The sequence below is a fragment of the Solanum stenotomum genome, unplaced genomic scaffold (genome assembly GCF_019186545.1).
Source record: "Solanum stenotomum isolate F172 unplaced genomic scaffold, ASM1918654v1 scaffold23673, whole genome shotgun sequence".
Lineage (NCBI taxonomy): Eukaryota > Viridiplantae > Streptophyta > Magnoliopsida > Solanales > Solanaceae > Solanum > Solanum stenotomum.
In genome coordinates, this window is record NW_026027624.1 from 55,653 (window position 1) to 73,157 (window position 17,505).

Here is a 17,505-nt window from a genome sequence, read left to right on the forward strand (position 1 = left end):
TCTGTGATCTAAAATAAATGATAGATGTTTGTCTACCTATAAATTATTTCATTTAGTATAAAATGAATGTTTTAAAGTTAAATTATTACTAAATATAGAAATGTGTCTAAGTGAGTCATACAAAGTATCCAATTTTCTTGGTTTTTTCAAAAAATCTCTACAAAAACATCTTTATTTTGAATTGGCATAATACATAAACGTGTCATTTAACTTCACTTCAATTGTCATATATACTCTTCAACTTTGAATGTGCACACGTAAGCACTTACACTTGTATAAAGTTAAACAAAAAGATACATATATCTTACATAGCGTCTTACGTATATTATATGACGTTGTCTACTTATTCATCTTTATACAAAGTTAAGAGTTTTTGTGTTCACATTCAATACTATGTCGTTTGAATTTTACTTATCATCAACATTCAGTTTAATCTTATCGTATATATTTATTTTTTTCTGTTTATATATTATCATATACATATATTACATAATCAAAAAATGATAATAGTAATATTAGAAAAGAGTTGTGATGCATTGTTTATAATTTCATCAATCATTGACTCATTGGCTTTGTTTTCCCAACATCAATCCCATTTTATGATATGAAGTTTGCTTTGTTTTCCCAACATCAATCCCATTTTATGATATGAAGTTTTATTCTATAGTTATTTAAATTGGGCAGACCCTAATAATGTATGAAGGATCTTCAATATCTTAATCGTTTTAATTCAATTTTTTGATGATTTTCTAAAAAAAAAAATATGTGCAAACAAATGTAGGTATTTGATCCCGCGATAGAAATTGAAGTTACTAAAGCTAAGTTGTCCCTCTTAATTTTCTTTCGATCGAGGATTTTGGTCTAGTGGTAATATCATAAGAGTGTAGCATAAAATGTGTGGGTTAGATGCACGTCACGAGTTTAAACCCTACTCTAGACATACGTTTGGCATTTTGATGGAGAAGGGTATTAGAAAAGTGAGGCCATTATTCAATTCTGAAGTAAGTGAGACTTGTTCAAGTGGTTGAGCATCTCCACCATTAATCAGTAATCGAGTGAAAAGCAAACAACAAAATATCAATTAACAAAAACAAAAGAAACTTTCTTATTACATACTTATAATGAGAATTTCTAATGAGAGAAATCTCAATCAATAAAACAAAATTCACTATAACACCAATATAAGGTGCATGGAATTTTTAAACAATAATTAAACCAAACCTATGAAAATCATCTCACTCTATAAAAATCATTTTTTTTTTAATTCTTTCTGTGAGAGATCTCACAAACTACTAATATTATTATTTTTTCACTTATGCCTAATAATTTAAAGCATATATGAAAATTATAGAATTAAATGAAAAATAATTAAAACTGAGATTAAATTGATAAATGTGTTTATTAATTAATTATTTGTCTTTTTCACTTTTTGTCTGATCCAATTCCAAGTGTGTTCTTCACTCCATCAACTGCACCTTGAGCCATATGGATCACTTGCTCTCCAGTCTGAATAATTACAATAAAATAAAATAAGAGAATTATTAGACATATTATCAATAATTAAAAAAAAAAGTGAAAAGTCCTGAGTCTATTAATAACTTTTTAAAATTATTTAACTTATATATACTGATAATCTAAAGCTCTTTTATACTATCTTTATATTTTTATTCGTTATGTCAGATAGCCTTACTTATCTCATTTTTTTTTTTATAGATGACATAATCTCAAATTAAACTGTCACCCTAATTTAGATGACGAAATAATGCTATATATATAGATCAATAATTACTTTATACAGATACATTTTAAATCTTAAACGTCCTTAACGAAATTTCGACTTTGTAGTGGTGATAAATATATTACCTGCTGAAGGAATCCAGGGTTGAGTTGATCTTTGCTTTCCTGAACAGATTGTTGAGCACTTTGGGTAGCATTGTCAGCCTTATCAGCCAATGAATGTGCTGTATTCTTTGCTGATTGTGCTAGTTGTTCGGTCTTAGCCTATTTCATTTGTTATTCGTTAAATTTAAATTTTGAGATCGAAAGAAAAAGGAAAACGATAATGGGAAATAAAAATTCACACTTAATTGTATGAAAAACTATATTGATACTATTAGACTTTAAGTCGATGTCCTAAAGAGCAATAACAATAATAATTATTACAACTCCGATTTTGCACCACATGGGATCATGGCTCGATAGGTTATGTTACAATTGATATTACTAGATTATAAGTTTTGATAATATAAAAATAATTTTGATTTGTAACGAATATTTATTATAGTATTACCTGAGCTTGGCCGTGGTATTCACCGGCTTGTTGAGCATTTGACATTTTGATTATTGATTTTGAAGAATTTATTTTTAGTAAATAATTGTAGAAAACTTTATTTTTTGAGCTTTGGTATATTATATATTTTTTGAATATCTTATAGGTTGATTAGACCTATTTATACAGTTTATTGGTTTATTTGATTGATGATCCATTTTTTTCTGCTTTGGACTTGGTTTTCTGTGGTTAATTAAAACAGACTTTGGTAATGACTCTAAATAGAACATAAATTTATTATAGTTTAATTGTCAAACAAAAAAAGACAGTTCAAGACATTAAGTTCTCGTCATGCGTGAGAATCAGATCATAAAAATTTATTTATTGTACTTTGTATTTCTTAAGAGATTATTTTCACGATTCTTGATCAAACTGCATTAATTAAATAAAAATATATATTATAATTCAATCTTTGTTTATATTATATCAATGTGTGTATTTTTGAAAATTTAGTACTCTCTCCATTTTAATTTATTTATTTTAATTATTTCTTAATCTGTTATATATTTTAAAATTACGTAAAAATATATAATAAATTATAATAATTAACAAAATAAAATATATAAAAATTCATAATTAAGTTATGTTGTAAATATTTTTGCTTTAATTTTTAATTATTAAAATTAAATTATTTAATTTGATGTAAACATCGCATCTGATTAAGTGGTATCTCCCTACCCCCACCACACACCTTTTTCTTGTATTACTTCACGTGGAATTTTAACATACACTAGAATATTCAGACCTTCTCATCCACAATCAAGCAAAACAAAAAAAAAAAAAAAAAAAAAAGGAGTGATACTATTTATACGTAACTTTTATATGGTCCCAAATCATCTTATTGAACAATTGATTTATTATTCGACTTATTATTCCACTACAACTCTACTTTATATGCTGCATGTGGCGGTGATTGAACATGAAATTTAAGAAAATAAAAAATAACACATATTTGAGCATTGAAAGTGTGTAATCGTGTATATGCATTTACGAAAAAGAAATGAAAATTCGTTAGTGGTTGAACGGTTTTTATAATTTTGTGCATAAGAGTCATGTGAAATAAAATTAAAAGTTAGCTACTATAAGTTGTCTTATTACTTTATAATGGAGATCCGTGTGAAACACTTTTTTTTTTGACTTCTTTGCCACAAAATTTAGACACGATAAATAACAAAAAAAATAAAAATTAATGTGATGTGTGATGCTTAGACAGACGTACCATATTCTACAACAATCACTAACAAGGCGGATTTAGGAGTCGTTTGGTTTGAATTAAAGTTATGATTTGATAAGTTATGATGAAATAAGTTATGCTAAGATTATTTTTTATTGAGTATTTGGTTTGTTGTATTCAAAATAATAAATCTTAAGAACAACATATAAGTTTACAAAAATACCCTTCATGGATGTGAAAAGTAATGTATAAAAAGAGTTTAAAGGGACATTTTTGTCATCTAGTCATTTTATCCCGGAATAAGTTATTCCGGGACTACTATATCACCCATGGGAAAGGATAACTTATCCCGGTACTAATTATTAATCCCGAGATAAGTTATCCCGGACTTGCCAACCAAACAACAAATTAAGTGGCACACTAATTTAATCCCAGAACTATTTTAAGTTATCCTTCACACCAAACGACCCCTTATAGTATAATGAGCGAGTGCATCTAGTAATTTCGGTTCAATATATTGTAAAACACGCTAAATTGATACAAGTAATGGATTTAAAGAATTGAAATTCTCAATCCGCGACTCTAATAACAAGAGACTTCACGAGCACGTGAAAACCTTATGGACATGACTACTTGCCATTACTAAAAGCAAAGTATAAAAAAAGTTTTGGAGTTTGTGCACGTATCATGTGCTAGAAGGAATGGGTTGACATTAAAAACTGTCATCCCAAAGTATGGGAGAGGAAGTAGATGGGAAAGTCTTGTAACAATCAATAATGTTAAATTTTTAACCGTCTCTATTAATTTGAATTTGCATTAGGTCTATGATAAGATGCTTCTTATCAAAATATATTTGATTCTCGAGTTACTTTAGGTTAAGAATGAAGAAATATCAAATTATCAATCATTCAACAAACGAACGAAAAATCAAGAATATACTATAGTGTGCTATCTGGATTCAAGAGTTGCATTTACTACTGAATTATGTATCATTTCATTAAGACATAATGTCTAACATTGAAAAAACTACACGATGGGCAGTTTTACAAACATATAAGAACGAAAACGAGCTATAAGATCCCAGTAACATGTTGAAAAACTTCATGTTAGCTAAAAGGATCAAAATTACAGTACTATTTGACAACCATTTGCCTAGTGCATGAGGGCTACTGCAGCTTCTTGCACTAATGGCTGAGTTATATGCACGAAATGCTCTGCCTCCCTCTCTACTTGTTCCCGGCATTTGTTTGTGTCTTTCCCTTCTTTCATTTTCTTCACAAAGGCAACGAATCGCCTCCAGTTATCAGGATGGAATAGGTCAGGATTCATCCTCAAATATGTAAACGCGCACATCTCTCTATCACCTGATTGATCGTTGATATTCAATGAAGATGCTTGAAGGATCTGTTCATGTGCATAATCATCGTATCGTGGCAATGCATTCTCCCCAGCAAGTGGAACTTGAGCTTCCTGAGTTGCTAAAGCCACTTGCCTAACCAACTTCTCAGGTGCACATTGTGCATCTTGTGGCTGCTCATGGTCACGCATCTCAACACATGTGAAATTGAAAACTGCACCGTGGCGGGCAAGCATTTGGGCGATGGGAAGGTAACCATCTCGGTTACGGGTGTTGTAGTATCCAGCGGTCAGCTCAGGGGCATGGGACCTTGTTCCATAGTGCCAGTGAATACCTGCAATCTTAACTGAAATCTTAACACCCTTGTCCTCGAATATCGCCTTGGCTGATTGCAGTATCCTCTCACCATGGTTCAAAAGCATCTCAGAATACCAAGTGAGGAAGAACTCCCCATATTGACTATCCCATCCACCACCTTCCTTCTTGAAAAAGTTGGTATCTTCTGGCCAATTGTTGTACTGACCAGCATCGGTTGGACCGGTGTGTCCCCATTCAGGCTTACCAAAAGCTTCTGCTGCACTCTGTAAGCTACTGATCATGTACTGCGGGGTGATCAATTCAGCAGAACAAATCATCAGTAATAATGACGCGGTTAAACACTAAAACACAGCATAGAAAACAGAACTTGATTTATACCTTGTCATAACACTGAAAAGCACCAATTCCAGGGAATTTCCATACTCCATCTTTTTCCGGATAGGATGGATAACGAAGCTCTCCAGCTGGACCCATCCCGACTTGAATTTCCTATATCACACAAGTCATTCGGATAAAAAAGTGAGCTTTTTACTCTTTGATCAAAAACTCGTGCAGCATAGCTAAAGGTCGAAAAAGCGTAAAGACTTACCACAATGGTGTCACCTAGGAGATTCTCAAATCTATCTCTAAACCCTCTCATGAAATCAGAATAGCATTGGACAGGAGTCCTTCCTTTAAGAACTGGAAGTGTATCGCAACCAAGCGATACATACTCAAAATTCCTCCTTCCCCATTGATCTGTGTATGCAAGATCTGGATCCTTCTCCATTTCCTCTACAACCCACCTTGGAAGAGGGATCCTGAAATTTCAAAAATCTACTTAACCACACCAGAAAGCAAGGACGCGCATAACACAACTCGAACATTAAACAAACAAAGATATCCAATTATAACCATTACATTCTATTAGTACTGCCCAAAAGATTCTTCATGAACTCTCCATATTCCATTTTATGCTTTTCAGGTTGATTCCAATCTATTATAGTGTCATTTGCCTTTCCAGGTAAACTAGTTCTTTAAATAGTTCATTTAGCACACCATATAAAGGAGCATATTCTCACTATCCCACTAAAAGAAGATAACCTTTTTTTGAACTTTCTTCAAACTGATACCTTTTTAACCTATGAATCTTTTATCTAAAAGTATTTGTTGAAGAGATATACCACCTCGACGAGGATTGAACACTCGATTTGAGCAATCATTCTCCCTTTAAGCTAGCTTTTGTTATGTGAATTAGGTAAAAATTCTAATTAGACATGTTATCATAGTCAGGCCACATCCGATGTGGAAATATCTCGAGTCAGCTTTTGAGGTGTGAGTTAGATTCATATTTGATTTGACAGTATTCATTATTCTAAAGTAAGTTAGTTTTCCAACAGATCTAGATTTTGAATCTGGCAGTCATAAATTTGCGGTTAAACGAAGTAAAAATAGCAGCGGAAAATATACATACGTGCAGGAATCACCGACGTTTCCACCACATTGATGGAAAGACATCACAGCTTGAACTTTGAGTCCATGTTTTTTCGCCATTTCCATAAGCTCAGCATAACCTCCCCAATTATACTCTCCCGGCGCATCTCTTTCCACCAATCCCCACCACACATCCATCATAATCCCTTCCACACCAGCGCTCTTCAACGCCTGTAAACTGGCATTCATCGCCTTCTTCCTATTCACAGTATGATCCATTTTCACACTATCCAACGGCATCATAACAAACACCGGAACTCCTTTCTCTTTCTCCGACGAATTCCTAACCTTATATTCTCTCTCAACTACCTCATCTACCTGAGCTTCCATCAACGCTTGACACGCTAATAAATCCGGCCGCATTCCTCCTCCCATCATCGGACTCATCGGCGGCGACGGCGACGGCGACACCCTGTCAATTTCAGCTCCTGTTTTTTGTACCGATACTTTTAAATTCGTCATCGGTGTTCTCCACATAGCTGATGTAGCTGAACTCCCCTTCGCCGGAACTTCGCATGAAACTCCACCGGTTTCCGCCGTGAGCGATGTTCCTGATAAGGCACCGATCTGGTGTGGCAGACTCATTGCCATAATAATAATATTAAATTTTTTTCAGATTAAAATGATGATTTTTTTATTTTTTTTGTTCACCAAATTGATGGAGAAAATGTGGAGGAGGAGGAGTTAGAATTGTGGTTTATTTATAGAGTAAGTAAATAAAAATAGAAACTTAGATAAGATATATAGATAAAAGGAACGTTAAATTGATGACACGTGTAAGTAAGGACACGTGGCGAAGAACGAGCGAAGGCGGGGGCGACGGTTAAGATTGCTTTTGATCACGTGAAATGGACGGTGGATATTTCGTGACGCGTGAAGGTTCATGTAGAGTATGGGAAGAGTAATGGGGAGAAAAAGTTGTTCACACTTAATTTGCTCATATTCAACCAATAAATAGTAGTATAAAATAATATTGATTGATGAACATAATATTTTTTTTAAAAAAAGTAAGTTAAAAATATTAGATTAATAGATACATGACATATTAACAACAATATCAACAAATCTTAAGTTAATTGATACATGACATATATTAAAAATAATATTAACATTGTTTGGATGTATAGGTCGATGTTGGTCAATCAAGAATTTTCACATTCAGAAAATGAAAGTAATGAATAGATGAGGATGCTACTAATTATGATGGATATATAGGTAGACTAGAATAGATTGGATTAAAAATATAACTGAAATAAGGTGTGAGTGACTTTGAAGGAAGATAAGATGCGGGGCACGATATTGAAATGGTTTGAGCATATGATAATGAGATGTACGGATGCCTCAGTGTGAAGGTGTGAAAGGTTATGCTACGGATAAATTCAAAAAAACTAAAGAAATAATATTTAGAAATATGATTAGACAGAGCATGATAATGTTGCAGTTCATCGAGAACATACATGTTCCAATATTGTAAGTTGTGGAAAATATTGATTAGGATAAAAAGGTAATAGTTAGGTAGGAGTGTATGGACTTGATATCTACTTGATTTAGTATTACTTTTATTTTCTATTCTTCCATTTATATTATTATATGTTATTTTGTGTAATTTGATTATAATATTATTTTATTATTATCGATTGTTTCTTTTATTTTCATTACTTTTTTTCTTAACGGTTTTTATATTGAATCATGACAGCCTAACAGAAATGATTATTATGTTTTTGAGATAAAAGCCAAGTTTTTTATTCAAATCTTATTAGATAATATTTTTATTCAATTTGTCATCTCTTCTTCAATTAGGCATTATCCCAATGATATTTCTACAAGTGGGCATTAGACACGTGGCATAAAGAAGAAGGTGCCGTTGAAGATGGAAAACGGAGTGCTTTGTCCGTTTATTACATTACTTTTTCTATGGTTACATTTATGTACACGAAACGTAAATATTTTTGGAAGAAAGTGAAGAAAATAATTTTGATGTGACACGTGGTCGGTTTTGGACGTTGAATTTATTAAAAGGAGCCACGTAAAATTAGGCATTTACACCTCATTTTATTCAACTTTTTTTTCTTTCGGTTATAGTAATCACATTATTTTACTCTTTTTAATTTATTTATTTGTGGTCCTTGAAAGTGATTGATTATAACAATGGAAAAAGGGAGGAAATATCATTAAATGTTTTAAAATTTTATCACTTTTCTTTTACTATAATAATATAATCATACTGAATTCAAAATTGTTCTTAATATTAATTTTTGAACTAAAACTATACTCGTTTGTTCCATCTATTGGGATATTTATTGTTTTAACGTTAGATTTCGAGTTAAAAACGTCTTCTTATTTAATGGAATTATAAGATGTTATATTTAGGATTTTAATTCAAGAGATACGTTGATTTGTTGATCAATATGAATCGAATTATAAATTCAAATTTATTCAGACTAATAGAAAATAATTGTCTGTATTTGATTTCTTTTATACTCTATGTTTTACAATTAAGTGTGCACTGGTGGGAATGTTTCAGTCTTAGCCAGAAGTCTCGAGTTCGAGCCCTGGGTATAGAGAAAATCTTGTTGGAAGCGCCACCCTAAATGGATCATGCAGTGCGTCATCCAGATTTAATTGGGACTCTAATATAAACTCCGGACACCATATGAAAATTAAAAAAAAAAGTGAATTTAAAAGAGAATAATGTGTCTTCTTCATTCGAAGTTTAGATTTTTGGTTAAAAAGAAATATGAGTCTATATCAATCTCAAATCTAGATTTTAATCGATTTCTTCATTATTAAATATTGTTGGATTCTTAAAAATTCAACCTCAACAATCCTAAACAAACAGATTAAACTTGAATGAATCATTCATGGGCTCGAATGAATCCACTAGCTTTTTCGTATACTCTTATATTTGTATTACAAAATTAAATATATATTAACATATGAAATGTATATTTACATGTGAATCCCAAACAAAAAAGGCAATGGCGAAGCTAGGAATTTTATGAAGAAAATTGCACAATAAAAGCTCGTTTTTATTCACAAAATTAAAATATTGATTTCACTTTTGGGGTTCTAAATAATCTTTATAAAGTTGTTAATATTTGATCATATCCCGATTCTATGATAATATATTCTCAAAAGTGAAGTCAATATTTAATTTCATGAATTAAAACTTAAAAGACGTTTTTAACATATATATGGACTTTTGGCTATCATGCTTCGGAATATTTCTTACATAGACTTTTCAAATTTAGATTTATCCTTTTCACATTTCAACTAAACTAAACGATTATTTTTTTTCTCTTTTTTTTTTTTTCTCATTTAAACAACTAGAACAAGATTTGGTGACTTGATTAACAAAAGTCTTTTGTTTTTGGTACATAAATTACATTTTCTCTACCTAGAAATACCTAAATGTCGAAGAATTGTCTGTTTAGTAAGTAAAATATTCCAAGACCAATAGTACATCCAATACTTTAATTATTATTTGATCATATATCAACTATTATTTTGAATAAAAAAAAAGTAAACGCTATGATAATTTAGTGGTAATATAAACACATTTCTAAGATAGCAAAGTATGCATCCCAACTAGAGTGGAAACACAAGGAATTATGTCTGAATCAATGGAACGATCGGCACACGATCTGTTGGTCAATTCTTATTATTACTATTCTATTTTATAAGAAGTTCATATCAATTTTTAATAACTTGCTAAATTTTACCATGCAACGTTATTTACCTTTGCTTCGAACTTTGCTATTTATATTTCGTGTCGAAAATAGTAAACTAGTTAAACCCATGCTCCATCTGTTGGTCAAAGTTTCAGGTGAATACAAAGGCATAATATTCAAACAAAGATTCTTTGTCAATAATGTATCCCATATTATTTGTGGTCCTTGAAAGTGATTGATATTTAACAATGGAAAAAGGGAGGAAATATCATTAAATGTATTAAAATTTTATCACTTTTCTTTTCCTATATAATAATATAATCATACTGAATTCAAAATTGTTCTTAATATTAACTTTTGAACTAAAAATATACTCGTTTGTTCCATCTATTGGGATATTTATTGTTTTAACGTTAGCTTTCGAGTTAAAAACGTCTTCTTATTTAATGGAATTATAAGATGTTATTATAGTTAGGATTTTAATTCAAGAGATATGTTGATTTGTTGATCAATATGAATCGAATCATAAATTCAAATTTATTCAGACTAATAGAAAACAAGTGTCTGTATTTGATTTCTTCTATACTCTATGTTTTGCAATTAAGTGAATTTAAAAGAATCAGTATGGGTTGTGGTACACTGGTGGAAATATTTCACTCTTAACCAGAAGTCTCGGGTTCGAGCCCTGGGTATAGAGAAAATCTTGTTGGAAGCGCCATCCCAAATGGGTCATGCAGTGTGCAATCCATGGATCATGCAGTGTGTAATTCAGATTTAGTCGGGACTCTAATGTAGACTCCAGACACCGTATGAATTTTTTTTTAAAAAAAAGTGAATTTAAAAGAGAATAATGTTATCTTCTTCATTCAAAGTTTAGATTTTTGGTTAAGAAAAAATATGAGTCTATATCAATTTCAAATCTAGATTTTAGTCGATTTCTTCATTATTAAATATTGTTGGATTCTTAAAAATTCAACCTCAACAATCCTAAACAAACAGATTAAACTTGAATGAATCATTTATAGAATGGGGAAAACCTCAATCAGGCATGAGCCTCAAGAAAAAATAAAGTGACAAACCTGCTAGCCAAAGAAGGCCAGAAGATGAAATTTGACAAGTTTTTTGAGGAATGGGAAATTTCACCTTTGTTTGTTCGGAAAATACTAGAAGCAGAGAAAGTAGGAAATCTTCTTCTACAGCCTGATAAGCCTCAATGTAATTTGGATTGTAACCCCATTAGGAGGCCAGATCATTTGTGCGCTAGCGGTAATGCAACCACCTCTGTTTGTATTGATGCATAATATTCCGATATGATATCTCTATTTTTTAAAAAAAAAAAGAAAAAAGAATCAGGCTATTGATATTCATGTGGTTCAAAAATCAACATCGTTTATTTAATAAAAAATTTATGCATATGTTATAATTTAGGGGTGTACATGGCCGGGTTGATTTGGGTTTTTCAAATATCAAACCAAATAATTTGTGTCGGATTTTTAAATCTATAAACCAAACCAATAAAATTCAGGTTTTTCAACCTCGGATTTTTTTGGATTTTTTGGATTCTCGGGTTTTTTCGGATTTTTTTGGTAAAGTATTCATACAAACATATAATTTACTTGTACTTCAAATATTTCTTTAGTCCTACCAAAATACAACTATCTAAGGTGTTTCTTAAGAAAATAACACAAAATATGATATGAGTAATGACACTAAAATGTCCAACAAAATAATAATAATAATAATAATAATAATAATAATAATAATAATGAAATCGCGTAAAATAAATATTGCAAAATGCAAATTAACAAGTCATAATGAAAATGATCATAATTTAAAATTACTAAATCGTGCTAAAATAAGTTTAATAAGTATTAGTTACATGACTAAATATTAAAGGAAATTAAAATTAGATTATGTATTTGAATTGTCTTATCCAATGTAAAACCAAAGAACAAATATTCAATATTATTGTCATTCTTAGTGCTGAATTGATTTCCTTTTTGCATTAGTATTAATTTGATTTTGATTTAATCTTTATTATAATTACCAACATCTGTGGACTATAATTTTTACAGAAAAGGGCCTAAAATACCCTCGAAGTATTGTAAATGGTACACAATTACCCCCATCCACCTATTGGCCCCCAAATACCCTTCCCATCCACCTTTGGGTTCAAATTTACCCCCTTCATTAACAGATTACAATTTAAAATAATTAAATAATACTTTTAATTACGTGGCACTCAACCATTAGTTGTAATTTAATTATTTAATATAATTTTAAATCCATCCATTACCCACCCATTTTAACTTAACCCGCCCCAAATGCTATCAAACCAGCCCCTACTTACCCAATACAAAAAAAAACCCATCTAATTAAGAGAACCCTAAAACCCAAATAAACACTTCATTTTCTTCCAATTTTTTCACGATCTACAGAGGGTTTAGAACATCAATGTTCTTCTTCTTCAATTTGTTATAAATGTCAACTTCTTCTTCGATTTCTTCCCCTGAAGAACTTCAATCTCGTACATGTAAGTGCGGATTTATGGCAAGATATTTTACTGCTACAACTCTTGAAAATGGTGGACGCCGATTCTATCGATGTCGTCGTCTTGGGTCAAATTCTTGTGGTTATTGGAATTGGATTGATGACAAACTTCCACGTCATGTGTCAACCATGATTCATAATCAAAAAGTTGAATTAGATTTAATTCGGAAAGAAAGAAATCATTTGAAGAAGATTGTGGAGGATATGGGTGGCATTGAAGATCCTTATTTGAAGGATATGATTGCCGACGAAATGTCTGAGTTAAAAGATATGAATGGAAATGAAATTTCTAATTTGACGAAAGTTTCTACCTTGAAGGGAAAAATGTCAAATTTGGAGTTGCCGGATAAAATTGAGAGTTCAAATCTGAAGAAAGTATCTAGCTTGGATGATAAAGTTTTGAAGTTAGAGTTGAAAGTTCATCAATTGATAAGTTTGCTTGCAGTTTCTTGGGCTATTATTGTTGGTTTTGTAGCTGCCAAGATGATGTAGTGTGGTGCTATTGTTTGTGTTAAGTTAGTATTATTAGATTATGTTAGTTTTGTGGGTTTTTGTTATTGTAACGACGGAATTTTGCAACTTATTTTGTTTTGAAGATTTGTCAAGATGATGTAGGTTGTTGTTCTGTCTACTAATGAAGAGTTTTACAGCTTGATAAGCTGTATTTTCTTGCATTTTGACCACGCAGTATTCGTGCACTTTGTATATGTTTTGTCCCTCGTCGTTCTGCATCTTGACTTTAGAAGTGGAAAAACTCAGGGAAAACAAATTAAAAGACATGTAGTTAACAAAACAACATACTGTTTTCATGGATCCAAATAGTTAACAAAACAACGTACTGTTAACAAAACAAAATGCAAAAACAGCATGCTACTTTAACACAATCAAAAAGTTGAATGGCCATCTCAGTACCCCTCCAACTCTGCTGTCGCAGCTGTAACATTTTCCCGCAGAAGCGCCATGGCTTCAGAGAAGAAATTGAGCAACCCCATGAGGGATATCAAGGTCCAGAAGCTTGTCCTCAACATCTCCGTCGGTGAGAGTGGAGATCGACTCACCAGAGCAGCAAAAGTCTTGGAGTAACTTAGCGGCCAATCCCTTGTTTTCTCTAAGGCAAGGTATACTGTGCGGTCCTTTGGAATCAAGCGTAATGAAAAGATAGCTTGCTATGTGACTGTCAGAGAGGAGAAAGCTATGCAGCTTCTTGAGAGTGGATTGAAAGTTAAGGAATACGAGTTGTTGAGAAGGAACTTCAGTGAGACCGGCTGCTTTGAGTTTGGAATTCAGGAGCACATTGATCTTGGAATCAAATATGATCCTTCAACTGGCAGGTGCAAGTCTCGAGTCGGGATTCAGCACAGGGTCACTAAGGAGGATTCAATGAAGTGGTTCCAGGTCAAATATGAAGGTGTTATCCTTAACAAGTCCTCAAACATTCAGTGATAAGCTGAGTGCCAACTTTTGGATCAGCTTGTCTCCTGGCAAGTTTATTTTTATGTATATTTGTAGACAGCCATCGATATTACTATTAAAGGAATGTTTTGGAGAGATTCTAGTGGGCAAATCAGTTGTTTTATTTATCATTTTGGCAATCAGATAAATTCAAATCTTTGTTAAAAAAAAAATCAAAAAGTTGAATGGATCCAAATAGTCACACATGTAATTGAGATACAACATCTTTTTGGTGATAAATCAATTAACGCTATACAGGCAATACAAATTTCAATTGCAGGAAAAAGCTTGATTACATGAACATGAATCGTACATCAATAATCCAAATTATTACAGAAACAATACAGACACCATAAGATGTAAACTATACATGGCACCATGTGACTGATGGAGACAAACACACTTCAACAATGAAGGTAACTACCTGAAGAAGGCTCACTATATTACTGAATGGTCACAACATTCAGAAGCCAAACTTACATAAAAAACCAATCACAGTCATTAACACTGATAACATAACTCAGCATTCCAGTCTCAAACATCAAAACTGAGAACAGAACTCAACAATTTGCCAACAACCTAGCATTTCAATCTCAAACATTAAAATTGATAACAGAACTCAACAATTTCATAAAATATTCAAGTCACAAAATATTTTCAGCACATAAAACATTGTTAGACTAATTTGTCATTAACATACATGGCCAGTGACACACGGTTAAGTATCAGAAAATAGAAAACTAAGAAGTTTCACTGTGCCATTACATACTAAACAAAAACTTAAAACCACTACTTAGCAACTACTTTCTAATGTTTTCCCCTCTTTGCCTTAAGCTTGCCAATTTTTTTCTCCTTGTCTTTTGTCAACTGATTTGAGGTCACACATGCTTTGCCTTTCCAAGTTAGCTTTTTTGGTGAGTATGGCAGATTAGTAGGAATAGAAGCACCATTTTCATCACCCCTGAAACTAATCCTTCTTGAACTAATTGGTTGTTGTTGCAGTTTCTTCATTTGTAGTCTAGTCTTTTCTTCAGATATCATCCTAGGTGCAAACACTATATCCTTATCCTCAGATTCAATACCATCTTCAACTTCATCTTCATCAACAGTTGCAATTGAAGGTGCAATAACTATTTCTTTTCCACTGTTTTTAGACCTCTTTGGAATTGCATCAACTTTGTCCTTTGAAACATTTTTTCTCTTTGATTTTGAAGGACCAGAAGCTTCATTGGATGCTTGACTTGATTGCTGGCTTGTTTGTCGACTAGAAGATGCAACAAATCCAGGAGTTGGCATAAAGACAAATTCATTTTCTTCACTTGGTTGGGGTGCCGGGAGAACTTGTCTTCCTTTTTGAAGCTATAAATATACATTGTAAGTAATTATAAATTGATGAAACATAACTTACCAAAGGACATCTTCTTCGATTATGACCTACAGCACTGCAGTTTCCACATGTCATTTGCAATCCTTTTCTACTTTTCGACCATAATCCCTCCCTTTTTTTTGCCTCATCCTTTTCCCTTACTCTCTTTAATTTTGGTCTACCAACCAATTTATGAATTTGTGGTGGTTGCATAGCTTGAGAATGATCAATTTTCCAGAATTTCTCACCCCTAACAGGTTGAATTTTAGGCTGGTACACAAACAAGTAAGCTTCTTTTGAGTACCACCAATGCATCTCATTCATTGGTTATAGTCTATCATGTTCTAATGCTTTAATAGCATGAGGACATGGTATTCCTGTCAAATCCCATGTCCTACAAGTACACTTCTTTGTAGCAAGATTCACAACATGTCTATCTATACCCTCAGCCACGTCATATCCTAAGTCTCCATTAGCAATAACTTGACAACCTTGTGCAATCATTCTAAAATCATGATACAGATCCATGGCGTATGGACAATACTTTTCTGTCCACCTCTTACCCTCTTCTTCAAGTTGTTTCAACCTTTTCATAACCTATAAATAGTAGTGAAATATTTAACTTATACATGACATATATAATCTAAACATAACACCTACATATTACTATCAGATTAAACATAAATAGTTATTATCAGATATTTATATAAAATAGTGGTAGTACCTTAATTCTAATGTCTTCCAGCTTCTTGATTATTGGTTTTGCCCTTGCTTCCAAAATTCATTTGTTGAATGACTCGGTAAAATTATTTTCACATGAGTGATTTTTGCAGACAGTGTCAAAAAAGGCCCTGCACCAGTGTTGTGGTGGATACCATAAAAGATCTTTGGCAGTTTGTTTAGACACAGAACCCATGGACTTTAATTGGTCATTAAATTCCTCTTCATAGGTACTCCAAGCAGACCACCAAAACATCTTCTTCATCTGTACACCACTCCAAGACCTGGACCAATTGGCTTCTATGTGCCTTGCACACCATCTATGTTGTGCTTTTGGAAGCAAATCACCAACAGCGCAAATCAAGCCCTGTAACAACAAGAAAAAATAGAATAGAATAAATTTAAAAAATTCAAGTGTATACAATAACTATAATAAAAAACTATTAAACACTTGCAAAATTACCTTTTGCATATCAGACATAAGTGCCAATCCTTCACCATCTGCCGACCCCAATGAGTTCCTCAGCAACTCAATGAACCATTTCCATGTTCTAATAGTTTCTCTATCTATCACTGCCCAAGCAAGTGGATAAAAATGCTTCATTGAATCTTGTCCAAGTGCAACCAATAAAATTCCCTTGAACTTCCCTTTTAAAAAGGTGCCATCTAACCCTATAAATGGCCTCAGACCAGCTCTCCAGCCACTTTTCAAAGCCTGAATACAAATATACATTCTCAAAAACTTTCTTTGTCCATGTTCCAACAAAGCCTCTTTGGATATGTTTATAATCACATCAGTACCAGGGTTGCTGTCCCTTAACTCTTGAGCATTACCCTCCAATTTATTGAAATCATCAACATAGTTACCATCTAATTTCTCTAGCACAAGTCTTTTGACCCTCTTCATTTTTGAATAACTAATATTAAGCCTAAAGTTATCATCTACAATCTTTCTCATTTCATTCACTTTGCACTTAGGATCATTTTGGACCCTCTTCTTGAAGTAGTGTGCTAGAGCTTGTTGAGTAGCTCTTCTATTCTTGAATGCTTCTGGACATGTATGTTTTGTTTGCAAGGTCTTAATTTCAAATCCTT

The 17,505-nt window shown here is 32.3% G+C and overlaps 3 protein-coding genes and 1 pseudogene across 3 annotated transcripts; 1 reads left to right on the forward strand and 3 right to left on the reverse strand.

The window, feature by feature from the left end:
- Positions 1 to 1,081: 1,081 nt before the first annotated feature.
- LOC125851272 (late embryogenesis abundant protein 1-like) lies at positions 1,082 to 2,406 on the reverse strand. Its single transcript, XM_049531058.1, has 3 exons — positions 2,291 to 2,406; positions 1,864 to 2,001; positions 1,082 to 1,506 (listed from the first exon to the last, which is right to left on the reverse strand). Exons 1-3 carry the CDS (start codon positions 2,333 to 2,335, stop codon positions 1,423 to 1,425), a joined length of 267 nt encoding a protein of 88 aa, XP_049387015.1. The 5' UTR covers positions 2,336 to 2,406; the 3' UTR covers positions 1,082 to 1,422.
- Positions 2,407 to 4,473: 2,067 nt separating this feature from the next.
- Positions 4,474 to 7,351, reverse strand: LOC125851230 (beta-amylase 1, chloroplastic). Its single transcript, XM_049531001.1, has 4 exons — positions 6,632 to 7,351; positions 5,768 to 5,978; positions 5,557 to 5,667; positions 4,474 to 5,462 (listed from the first exon to the last, which is right to left on the reverse strand). The coding sequence occupies exons 1-4, from the start codon at positions 7,240 to 7,242 to the stop codon at positions 4,656 to 4,658; spliced, it is 1,740 nt and encodes a 579-aa protein (XP_049386958.1). The 5' UTR covers positions 7,243 to 7,351; the 3' UTR covers positions 4,474 to 4,655.
- A 6,446-nt stretch (positions 7,352 to 13,797) lies between these two features.
- Positions 13,798 to 14,422, forward strand: LOC125851261 (60S ribosomal protein L11-1-like; annotated as a pseudogene).
- Positions 14,423 to 16,017: 1,595 nt separating this feature from the next.
- On the reverse strand, positions 16,018 to 17,317 carry LOC125851274 (uncharacterized). Its single transcript, XM_049531059.1, has 3 exons — positions 16,874 to 17,317; positions 16,526 to 16,777; positions 16,018 to 16,287 (listed from the first exon to the last, which is right to left on the reverse strand). The coding sequence occupies exons 1-3, from the start codon at positions 17,315 to 17,317 to the stop codon at positions 16,018 to 16,020; spliced, it is 966 nt and encodes a 321-aa protein (XP_049387016.1).
- Positions 17,318 to 17,505: the final 188 nt, after the last annotated feature.

What these genes read in the sequence shown, in the direction of transcription:
- LOC125851272 (XM_049531058.1), bottom strand. Translation starts at nt 2,335, where the DNA reads ATGTCAAATGCTCAACAAGCCGGTGAATACCACGGCCAAGCTCAG. An exon ending in AATACCACGGCCAAGCTCAG is followed by an intron (nt 2,002 to 2,290) that starts GTAATACTATAA and finishes CAAATGAAATAG; the next exon opens with GCTAAGACCGAACAACTAGC. An exon ending in ACCCTGGATTCCTTCAGCAG is followed by an intron (nt 1,507 to 1,863) that starts GTAATATATTTA and finishes GTAATTATTCAG; the next exon opens with ACTGGAGAGCAAGTGATCCA.
- LOC125851230 (XM_049531001.1), bottom strand. Translation starts at nt 7,242, where the DNA reads ATGGCAATGAGTCTGCCACACCAGATCGGTGCCTTATCAGGAACATCG. An exon ending in TCCTAGGTGACACCATTGTG is followed by an intron (nt 5,668 to 5,767) that starts GTAAGTCTTTAC and finishes TGTGTGATATAG; the next exon opens with GAAATTCAAGTCGGGATGGG. An exon ending in CTTTTCAGTGTTATGACAAG is followed by an intron (nt 5,463 to 5,556) that starts GTATAAATCAAG and finishes ATCACCCCGCAG; the next exon opens with TACATGATCAGTAGCTTACA.
- LOC125851274 (XM_049531059.1), bottom strand. Translation starts at nt 17,317, where the DNA reads ATGAAGAGGGTCAAAAGACTTGTGCTAGAGAAATTAGATGGTAACTAT. An exon ending in TTATGTCTGATATGCAAAAG is followed by an intron (nt 16,778 to 16,873) that starts GTAATTTTGCAA and finishes TTGTTGTTACAG; the next exon opens with GGCTTGATTTGCGCTGTTGG. An exon ending in GCAGGGCCTTTTTTGACACT is followed by an intron (nt 16,288 to 16,525) that starts GTCTGCAAAAAT and finishes TACTATTTATAG; the next exon opens with GTTATGAAAAGGTTGAAACA.